Source organism: Molossus molossus, unplaced genomic scaffold (genome assembly GCF_014108415.1).
Source record: "Molossus molossus isolate mMolMol1 unplaced genomic scaffold, mMolMol1.p scaffold_m16_p_4, whole genome shotgun sequence".
NCBI lineage: Eukaryota > Metazoa > Chordata > Mammalia > Chiroptera > Molossidae > Molossus > Molossus molossus.
The window spans coordinates 68,012,394-68,023,340 of NW_023425377.1; the positions used below are offsets into that span (position 1 = coordinate 68,012,394).

The following is a 10,947-nucleotide window of genomic DNA, read 5'->3' on the forward strand; positions in this document are numbered from 1 at the left end:
CTAAGGGGGCCGGACCTGCAAAGGGTGGGACCCTGCTTGCCTTGGCCTTCGATTGGCTCGACCCTCGCCAGTGCTGCTTCATGATTGGCCAACTAGTGTTTCTCTCTCCTCCCTCCTTGGGGCTTCCGCTTCCGGTTCTGTTGGACGCTGTGGCTGTAAAGATGATCGGAGACATCCTGCTCTTCGGGTAATTAAGGGAACTAGAGGCTGGGTGGTAGGGCCGGACGGGGTTGGGGGCGGCCTAGGTAACCACATTCTCCCTCCGCAGAACGCTGCTGATGAACGCTGGAGCGGTGCTTAACTTTAAGCTGTGAGTAGGCCGCGAAGGACCGCGGCTCCACCCGGGGACCCGTAGCCCCGCCCCCGCGGGCGTGAGCCAGCCCCACGTCGCAAGCCCTGCAACCAAGTCCCAGCCCTCTCTGGCTCGGCTTGCTGCCTGGTTCTTGCTCCTGGGAGTCTTCGCGCCACCGTGACTTAAAATCCTGGCTCTCCGTTTTCCGGGGATCCCTGTACTAGTACCCTGAAGAGCCTCAGGCCCATTCCCTAAAAAACTCATAGTCCTAACCTGTACCCACGGACTATCTTCACCTTGTCGATGGCTGTAATTGGTGGAGCAGGTGGGCGCCCAGAGAAGGCGGTTGAACCGCCGGAGGTCACGCCGTAAGTCAGCAGTAGAGCTGAGTGTCTGACCCTTTGAGGCTAGGGGACTGAGCGGTCCTTGTGTCCCATCGAAAGTGGACATTGACTGCTTCTCTTTGTAGGAAAAAGAAGGACACGCAGGGCTTTGGGGAGGAGTCCAGGGAGCCTGGCACAGGTAAAGCCTCCTTTCTGGACTCTGGAATTGATCCATTTCAGAGAGGACAGTTCTTTCTAAAGTCTTATCCCAGTTTTCTTTTAAATTTGTGTGTGTGTGTGTGAGAGAGAGAGAGAGAGAGAAAGGCATGAAGATGTGATGTTCTTTCTGCTCACCTCTGTAATCCACTCCTTTCTCCTGTCAGACCTTCCTGCATAGGTCAGCACTCATTACTTTCTAAAGTTATCATTTTTCTTTAAATGTATTTTGTCATCTGGCTTATGTCTACCCCTCACACTTGACCTTTAGCTCCAGAGAAGAGGCTCCAGCTTGTTTGGCTCATTCCTGCTGTGTGATTGCATGTTTAGTATTTGGCCCCCTGTGAGCTCCTTAGGGCAGTAAATCCTGTCTCATTCTTCTCTGTGTCCACTGCACTTGGTTTACGCCTGGAATATGTGGCCTTAATCAGCATCTGTTGGTGGCAGGAGAACCCATTTACAGGATCTTGGGCTTAGAGAAGGGCCTTACCTAGCAGTGCCTCTCAGACATCCTGGGGGCCGACCCATCTCTGACTTTGAAGTCCATGCTAGGCCAACACTTACATAGGCTGTGACTCACATGGCCAGCTCCCAGAGGTGGTTAATAATGAACCCATCTAAAGTGTGTTCAACAAGACCCTGTGCTTATGCACTAGGATGATGCAGCAGGAATAGTACCAGGTAGCTGACATGCTGGGTTGCTGTGAAAATTTCTGAGCTCTTACCTGGTATTATGTGCTTACTGCACAGCTGTGGTCTCTAGGTGACACTTTGGGTAGCACCCTTGGAGGTCACCTAACCTGGACCAGTTCATTTCATTCCGGACGCTGCGGGTGGAGGTAGAGGGGGAAGACTCAAAATCCCAGAGGAAGGTTCTGGAACACAGGTCTCTGGAGTCTTAATGTACCAAATTTTTTCCTCTTGGAGTGGTTTCTGTTCCTTGGTAGCAGAGGGGACTGGAGTAAGTCATTACCAAAGCAGAACTGCTATTTTACTTGCCCAAATTAGTATGCTTTTAGTTGCAAACACGAAAATTCCAGTTCAAAGTGGTTAAATCAAATTGAAACATCCAAGAGTAGAATTGTCTTTAGGCACACCTGGATTCAGGGCTCAAAACAGCCCTCCAGCATGTGACTGTCTCCAGCTCTCTTTTTTCTTCTAGGTTGGTTTTGCTATCAGTCTGGCTTATGTTAGCAAAGATGACCCTAGAGCAGGGTTTGGCACATTTTTCTGTAAAGGGCCAGATTATAAATATTTTTGGCTTTGTAAGCCATGCTGTGTCTGGTGCAGCAATTCAACTTTGCCATTGTAACTGGAAAGCAGCCATGAGAAATATGTAAATAAATGGTCATGGTAGTATTCCATTATAACTTTATTTGTGGACACTGAAATTTGAATTTCATGTAAGTTTTGTATCTCACCAAATACTCCATTGATTATTATTATTATTTTTAACCATTAAGAAATATGAAAAACATTCTTAGCTTCTGGGCCACACAGAAACAGGTGACAGGGGCCTGTTTTGGTTTCTGAGCCATAGGTTGCCAACCCTGTCCTAGAGGACTCTGCTTATATCTTTCCAGCCCAGCCCAGGAAGCCTGGCAGAAAACAGTGGTTGGGGCAAAAGTCCCAGTGCTGACTCTCATTGGGCGTAGTACTTGGGTCACTACTCCCTGAGCCAGTTAGAGGTTGGGGGCTTGGTGCTCTCCCAGGATTGGTCAGTGGCAGCCACAGCCTGAGTGCTGAGGGTCAGGGGGCAAAAGAAACCCAAAGGAAAAGCCAAGCTGCCACTGGAACATGGGGGCAGTGGTGTGGCCTGGGCAGAAACTGCAGAAGCACCTGCGGTTGTTACAGCAGAAATGTTAGCAATGCTTGTAAACATGCTTTCTGACTTTCCAGGTGACAATATCCGGGAGTTCCTACTGAGCCTCAGGTACTTCCGAATCTTCATCGCCCTGTGGAACGTCTTCATGATGTTCTGCATGATCGTGTAAGTCAAGCCTGTTCATCTCCATCCATGTCATTATCTGCAGCGTTCTCCAAAATGACCCACCTGACGGTCTTTCTCTGTCTTCTCAGTCTACACTTTGGTTTCATGCTTTCTGTTTTTAAAATAAGAACTCTCCAAGCTAAAGAGGAAATGGATTTATAGGGTTTAAGCCATGTCACTGTGGTTCAAGCTGGAGCTTGGATTGAAACATGGCATTCTCCAAGTCCTAGCAGTGTCTGGTGTGTCACCAAGAGATGCTTTTCCTGAGCCCGTGGCTTGGTTACCTCTTGCCAGTTCTGCTGTGCTTAGTGTATACCCAGCATCTGTCAAGGTGAAAAATGTAGTTGGACAACCAGTGTGCTGCTGGGTCCTGCTCCCGCCATACTGGAATCCAGCAGAAGTGTATATTCAGACTTTATTTCTGTTTTTGTGCCCTTTAAAGAAGTTTTTGTTTGTGTGTTTTTATACCCTTTTTTATTTTCTTAAAAGGCTAAACAAATCCATTCAGGTTGGTTTTCCTTCTAGCCACAGGCCATAATTCTAGTACTGCTGTTAATGAATTGTGAGACTCAGAGTAAATAGACTCAGGATTAAAATAATAGAAGAATCTGGAGTTGTAGGCCATGCTGGGCCCATCTTGTATGCTTCCCCTAAAGAGGAAGAGAATGACTGGTTGAGATACTGAATTTCGAGTTGCTGGGTGGTTCTTATCCCAGCCAACTATTTGAGGAGATGTTTCCAGGACTTAGGGGTCAGAGGGTAAGGGGGGGGTCACTGTGCCACTAGGGCAGCGGTTCTCAACCTGTGGGTCGGCAACCCCTTTGGGGGTCGAACAACCCTTTCACAGGGGTTGCCTAAGACCATCGGAAATGTATTCCGATGGTCTTAGGAACCAAGACACTGCTCTGCTATGTCTTCAGACTGGTCTGCCCACATGCAGATACGCTCACATACAACATGAGGAACTGTATTAAAGGGTTGGGGCATTAGGAATGTTGAGAACCACTACACTAGGAAGTGTTTTAGAACCCTGAATGAGGACCATGATGGATGTCCAGAGAGGCCTGTTTTTGGGAGCTCAGGTGAGGCCTACTCAGGTACAAAGAAGTTTGTGAAGAGACAAAGGAATTTGAAGGAGAGTACAGGAAGTATAACTAGAACTTGTGGGAAAAGAACACTGTGTGTGTGGGGGGGTGTTCCTCTAGCTTTTGTCTTTCCAGGTTCCCACCTATTCATTTATTCATTCACAACTATACACTGCGGGCTGTGCTGTGGAGTCACAACAGAGACCAAGACAGCCGTAGTCCCTGCCTTTAGCGAATGCACAGTGTAACAGCTGGACAGAAAACAAACAAATAGGGGGAAATAAATTGTGAGGTAGCAAAAGGAAGGAGTCCCCCCAGTTTAGAAGGCACTCAGGCCTGGCCCTTGTGGGTCAGTGGTTAGAGCATCAGCCCACGCACCAAAAGGTCTTGGGTTTGATTCCTGGTCAAGGGCACATACCTGGGTTGCAGGTTCAATTGGGGCTGCATGCGGGAGGCAACCAATTGATGTGTCTCTTTCACCTCTTTCTTTCTCTCTCTCACACTCAGTCTCTCTGTCTCCCCCTTCCCCTCCCTCCCTCCTTCCACTCTCTAAAAATCAATAGAAAAAATATCCTAAGGTGAGGATTAATAAAAAAAGAGAAAGAAGGCAGTCAGAAGAGGCTCTCTGAAAACATGTCAAGAACTACAGGGACCCTGGCCTGGTAGCTCAGCTGGTTAGAGCATTATCCCGATATGCCAAGGTTTCGGGTTCAATCCCTGGTCAGGGTACATGAAGAAGTCAACCAATGAATGCATAGATGGATGGAACAAGTCGATGGTTCTCTCTTTCTCACAAATCAATAAAAATAAAATAAAATTGGTAAAAAATAAATAAATCAAGAATGACAGGAAGCCCAATTTGCAGAACTGGGGAGAGGCAAGGTAGTATTGGAAGTGGCATATGCAAAGGTCCTGGGGCAAGGAACAACTTGGTGGTTTGGTTTATTTGTTTGTTTGTTTTTGTTAATACTTACCAGAGGATATTTTTTCCATTGATTTTTAGAGGTAGAAGAAGAGAGGGGCTTGGAGGGAGAGAGAGAGACACACACATTGATTGCCTCCTGCACACTCCCCAACCAGGGCCGGGGATCGAACTGCAACCCAGGTACATACCCTTGACTGGGACTCAAACATGCGACCCTTTGGTATGCAAGCCACACTTTAACCAGTGAGCCATGCCAGCCAGGGCAAACTTAGTGTGTTTTTATCATTCTGTTCCTTTCTGTCCACTGGCTTTATTGTTTTCTCTTGTCTGGCTAGCATCCTTCACTGCTCATCTTCTGGCCTGTGACCAGGATTGTAGTCCCAGGCTTAGCCCAAGGCAAGCTAAGTCAGTAGCCCAGTGTCCTGATTTTATTTCCTAGGAGCAAAGTCTGACCTAGCTAGGTGTCACTCAGTTCTAGTTGGATTGGAGGTTCCTCATTCTAGCCTAACCACTGAGGTCAGGGGTTAACAAACTATAGCCGCGGGCATATCTATTCCCTGCCTGTTTTCATAAATGAAGGTTTTTGGGGTTTTTTTTTCCATATTTTGTTCAGATAGGGTGGGAGGGAGGGAGAAAGAGAAACATCGACGTGAAAGGGACACATCGAGTGGCTGCCACCCACACGACCCAACCAGGGCCGGGGACAAACTACATCCGAGGTATATGCCCTTTGCGGGAACTGAACCTGGGTCTCTCTGGACCTCAGGCCGACGCCCTAACCACTGAGCAAAACCGTCCAGGGCTCATGAATGAAGTTTTATTGTCACACAGCCATGCCCATGTCTGTGATTTCTTTTGCGCTATAGTGGTTGGGGCATAGCGACCGCCTAGGGTCCCAAAATCTGGTCTATGTATTGTGTGGCCTTTTACAGAGTGTGCTGACCTCTGACCTAGGCCATCTCTTTCTTTGGGGGTCATGAGTGAGGGAAGATTATCTCCAGAAAGAGCTGTCAGGGAGACAGTGTCTGGGCTTTTCCAGGATATTAAAACACTGGAAATCACTTAAATGTCTAAGAACAGGGGAAGAATCAGGTAACTTAAAGGATACCCATATGACCCACTGTCATGATGCCATCAGTGATATGTGCCAGAAGGTTATCTACACTGGGGAATGTGTTGAGAGTAAAGAAGGCTTATGTTACCTGTATGCACACTCTGGCTTCATTTGTGATTTGCACACAGTAAACATGGAATAAATGCTGAGTGCTGACGTCTGTGATGGAAACACTTCCAGCAAGGGCATTGGAGGGATCTGTCCGTGGTTGTGACTAGCAGAGTCTGAGGGATGGTTTGCTATTTCCTGCACCCACTTCTGTATTGTTTGGGCTGGGCTACTTTGGATTTTTTTTTTTTTTTTTTTTGGTACGTGCTCCTAGAGGGAACCGAACCCAGGACTCTCTGGTCCACAGGCCTGTTGCTCCAGCCGCTGAGCCAAACTGACCAGGGCTACTTTGGAAATTTTTAAAAGTCATAGAAAACCAGCCCTGGCCAGTTTTGCTCAGCGGTTAGAGCGTCGGCCTGCGGTCCAGAGAGACTCAGGTTTGGCTCCCGCTAAGGGCACGTACCTTGGTTGCAGTTTGTCCCCAGCCCTGGTTGGGTCGTGTGGGTGGCAACCACTCGATGTGTCGCTTTCACGTCGATGTTTCTCTCCCTCTCACTCTATCTGAACAAAATATCGAAAAATGTCCTCGGGTGAGGATAAAAAACAAAACAAAGAGAGAAGAAGGGAGAGGGAGAGAAACAGCAATGAGAGAAAAATATCGATTGGCCGCCTCCTGCATACCCCCACTGGGGATTTGGCCCACAACCTGGGCGTGTGCCCTAACTGGGAATTGAATGGCAACCTCTTGGTTGCATGGGTTGACGCTCAACCACTGAGACACACGAGTCAGGCTCTTTTCACTTTCTTGATGGTATCATTTGAAGCACAAAGTTTTTTAATTTTGATGAAGCCCAGTATCTTTTTTTCTTTTGTCACTAAGAATTTTACTGTTTTCATTTTAATAATTAGGTCTATGGTCCAGTTTGAGTTAATTTTTGTATATGGTGTGAGGTAGAGATCCAACTTCATTCTTTGGCATGTGGCAAACCAATTGTTCTTGCACTATCTGTTACTTTTTTAAAATAACCTTTTTATTTTGGAAAGAATTTAGATTTATAGAAATGTTGCAAAGAGAATTCTCAAATATCTCTTTTTAAAAGCTCTGTGGTTTTCCCCATTAGGCCTGTGTTGTAACCTGTGTACCCATTCCCAAACTTCAGAAATATTTATTACAGTTTCCAGGCCGTTCCTATTCCAGATTTCTTCAGTGAATAGAGTTAAGTGTAATCATTTGTATATTCAAAGGACTTTTTGATACTGACTTGCAGTAATGGAGAATTAGTGAAAATAAAATGTTGCAGATTTCTATGAAGTGGATAATTCTTGAAAGAGTTACATTTTTCTTTTAAGTGTATAGATTGGTAGTGTTAAGTATATTCACAGAGTTGTGTAACAGAAGAATTACTTGTAAAATCAGAAAATGGTGTAAAATAATCTTAAAAGCAACATCAAATATTTTCTAAAAATGTTTTCAGAGTGACAGCTTCCCATTCTCACAGACATTTCTGCCATCTGAATTTTCCAGGTTGTTTGGCTCCTGAGCTCCAGATATGGAACCAGGAACATACCTTCCCAGATGCCACGCCTTCCTCTGTTCCTGACAACTTCAAGAATGTGTTTGACCGGAAAACCGGTGACTTTCCCAGAAAGCCCAAGCTCGTGGTGGGTGGGAAGAATTGTTCACCAAGTTGTGCAGGGTTTCCTGACCATGTCACTGTTGTTTTATTTTTTTTAAAGATATTTTTACATTGGACTCTGCATTGAAACATCTACCTAAGGAGTTTCAGGAGGGTTTATGTAAGGGGCTATGGTAACATTGTATTCCTCATAGAAAATAGAACACATCTAGATAGTTTTATTGGATTGGAATCCCTCTTCCACCAAGTTTTCACTAGAAAGACATTCCTGGCTATTTCTTGTTTTATTGTTAATAACCATCCCTTTTGGCTCGAATTATACAGGTTTTTATTTATTTATTTTTGGGGGGGGAGAGAAAGAGAAACATAGATGTAAGAGAGAACATAGAATGACTGCCACCCACACGACCCCAACTGGGGCCAGGGACAAACTGCAACCGAGGTACGTGCCCTTAGTGGGAACCAAACCTGGATCTCTCTGGTCCATAGTCTGATGCTCTAACCGCTGAGCCAAACTGGCCAGGGCGAATTATACAAGTTTTTAGAAATCATTTATTTCTAAGAATTTGAAGCAGAAAGGTTGCCTTTTAAGTTTGATGCAGCCTCTTTTGAGGACTCTGTTTAAGAATAATAAAGTTCATTTTTGCTGGGTCTACATTAAGTTCCTTTTCTGTCCCAATAGGCTCTGATTGACCACTCAGTGGAGCTGTCATCCCTAGGACTTTAAGGGTGAAGTATTACTGGTTCCCACAGAAGAGGTGCAGAACAGTTGGCAAGGGCAGACAGGTGTCTTAGGAGAAATTTTATATTGCCTTGAAAGCTCTCTGTTAAAGGGGTTATTAATTGTACAATTTTTAGAGTGAGAGTGATTTATGTGGTAATATTGGGATGTAATTCTGAAAGCTTGAGGTTTTGGAGTCAAAGTTGAAAAACAGTGAGCTTCATTTGAGCATTTTTCACAGAAGCTTCTTTGAAAGAGTCCTGATTTAATTGCCAAAATAAAACACTAGTGGTCAGCACCTGGATCTCATAGGTGTTTAATTTGTCTGTTGTGGTTTTTGAAATCCTGACTTAAAAGTAAACCTGGTGGGAGGAACAAGCAAACATGCATGCTTTTAGAACTAACTAGCATAGCCCTGGCCAGTTTGGCTTAGCAGTTGCGTGGTGGCCTGCACACTAGAGAGTCCTGGGTTCGGTTCCTGCTAGGGGCACGTACCACAAAATAAAATAAAAAACTAAATAGTATTGAAAATGAAGTGCATTTTCCCAAAAGGACCTTTGGTTATACATTTTTAAAAATAAGACATTGCCTTTCAATTTGAGTCATTTCTAATTAAGCTATGGGAAACACTTCAGATTTTTTTGGAGGCTGTCAAAAAGAAATGATTATCCCTTTTGGATTTTGCTCAGTAAGTGTTGGTCAGGAATTGGGCAAATATGGTTTTGACCTGGCTGCTCCTAGAAGAATTGAAAGAGCCAGTGATAATGGTGGGGTTTCCCTAGACCAGGGTCAAATCCACTTGTACTATTGCTCAGCTAATGTCATTCTACTTCATTGCTTCTATAGCTTATTCCCTTGTCAAATCTGGCTAAGCATCTCCCCATTTGTAAGTAGCAGGGAATATAGCTTCTGAATTGAGTTTTGCCCAGGCCTGTGTTCTTTTTTTTTTTCTATTAATTTTTTTTTTTTTTTTTAATCCTCATCCGAGGGCATTTTTCCATCTCTTGTACAGACAGAGTGGGAGGGAGAGAGAGGAAGAGAGAGAGAGAGGGAAACATCGATGTGAAAGGGACACATCGAGTGGTCGCCACCCGCACGACCAACCAGGGCCGGGGACAAACTGCAACCGAGGTACATGCCCTTAGCGGGAACCGAACCCGGGTCTCTCCGGACCGCAGGCGGACGCTCTAACCGCTGAGCCAAACCGGCCAGGGCCAGGCCTGTGTTCTTGCAGCAAGAACAGATGTGCCAAAATCTTGGCTGGTCAATCTTCAAGCTGTGTCAGTGGTGTGAGGAAATCTCTGCCTCATTCAGACCCAAACTTAGGTTTCAGTGGGACAGGGTATTCGTGTGGTACAGGGATGAATCGTTCTCGGAAAAGAGAATGGTGTTATTGAGGTTTTGTTTCAATAATTGTATTTTTCTTCAGAGAATTATTATCTCATTGTTAAGTTGTTACAAGCCAGAGTAGCTTTGGGATGCATATCAGAGTTTGCTGTACATTTTAAAAATTTGCATATCATGGATCTTTTTTTTTTTTTATCCTCACCCAAGAACATTTTTTCCATTTTTTATTCAGATAGACTGGGAGGGAGGGAGAGGGGGAGAGAGAGAGAGAGAAACGTTGATGTGAAAGGAACACATCGAGTGGCTGCCACCCGCATGACCCAAACAGGGTCAGGGACAAACTGCAACCGAGGTACGTGCCCTTAATGGGAACCGAACCCGGCTGTCTCTGGACCGCAGACCGCCACTCTAACCGCTGAGCCAAACCAGCCAGGGTGCATATCATGGATCTTTAAGAAGCTTTTCAAGAACCCTCACTGGCACCAAAGCTTATCAGAGTTTGAATTTTGGGTGTGTAGGATCCCGCAGCATTTAAGTGCTCAGGTTCAGCGTCAGTTAAGTGTAGATTCAAATCCCATCTCTGTTCATTGCTGGGGGGACCTTGGCTGATTGCTTCTCCTCTCTAAGCCTCAGTCTCCATATCTCTAAAATGGGCTTGAAAGTCACACCTACCTGGATTTGTTGGATGGGTGAACTTGAATTTGGGCTGGGTGCATGACCAAATGCGTGGGTTTCCTTACTGCCACATTTCGCTCTTCTTGCCTAGATTCATTCAGTCAGTCCACACCTACACAAGGGTGATCACAACAATTTTAAAAATTGGAATCAATTTCCAGCATGGAAAATCTTTCCTTGTCTTCCCATTCCTTTTCCAGTGCTTTCCTTTTGCCTGTTGGTATATATCACATAGTTCTGATAGTAGGTAAGGCAGTTTCGGTTCTGTTGTTTTCATTTCAGCGTCACTTTTTTCATATTTTCTGGACTGCCAAAAAAGCTTCATGGTTCTCATTTTTAATTACTGTGCAGAATCAATAAATCTTTAACCTAGATCCTCTTGCTTGACTCGGTTTGTACTTTGTCCACTATTATAAATGTCGCTACTGTCACCAGTGTTCTGATCTTTTCTGGCTTCCCTCACTGGTACTTCTGGGAGCACTCAGGAAAGCTGCATCATTATGTACCACCATTATGGCTTTAGTGGCCTTATTTTGTTTTAGTTTCTTACTACCAATGCATTTTTATTGTAGAA

At 45.1% G+C, this 10,947-nt stretch overlaps 1 protein-coding gene across 2 annotated transcripts; it reads left to right on the forward strand.

Annotated features, from left to right (window-relative positions):
- The first annotated feature begins 120 nt into the window (after nt 1-120).
- SMIM7 (small integral membrane protein 7) lies at nt 121-9,284 on the forward strand. 2 transcript variants are annotated; one of them, XR_004956525.1, is made up of 6 exons: nt 121-187; nt 269-310; nt 762-814; nt 2,731-2,821; nt 7,519-7,626; nt 8,313-9,284. XR_004956525.1 is itself a non-coding variant. In XM_036241432.1 (5 exons), exons 1-5 carry the CDS (start codon nt 162-164, stop codon nt 7,532-7,534), a joined length of 228 nt encoding a protein of 75 aa, XP_036097325.1. In that variant the 5' UTR covers nt 121-161; the 3' UTR covers nt 7,535-8,052. The 2 variants fall into 2 exon arrangements, 1 of the variants encoding a protein (XP_036097325.1); XM_036241432.1 differs by lacking the exon at nt 8,313-9,284 and having other exon boundaries at nt 7,519-8,052.
- The last annotated feature ends 1,663 nt before the right edge of the window (nt 9,285-10,947 follow it).

Excerpts from the sequence above, each read along its gene's own strand:
- SMIM7 (XM_036241432.1), top strand. The coding sequence starts at position 162 with ATGATCGGAGACATCCTGCTCTTCGG. Across the intron at positions 188-268 it reads GGAGACATCCTGCTCTTCGG|AACGCTGCTGATGAACGCTG; the intron begins GTAATTAAGGGA and ends CTCCCTCCGCAG. Across the intron at positions 311-761 it reads GCGGTGCTTAACTTTAAGCT|GAAAAAGAAGGACACGCAGG; the intron begins GTGAGTAGGCCG and ends TTCTCTTTGTAG.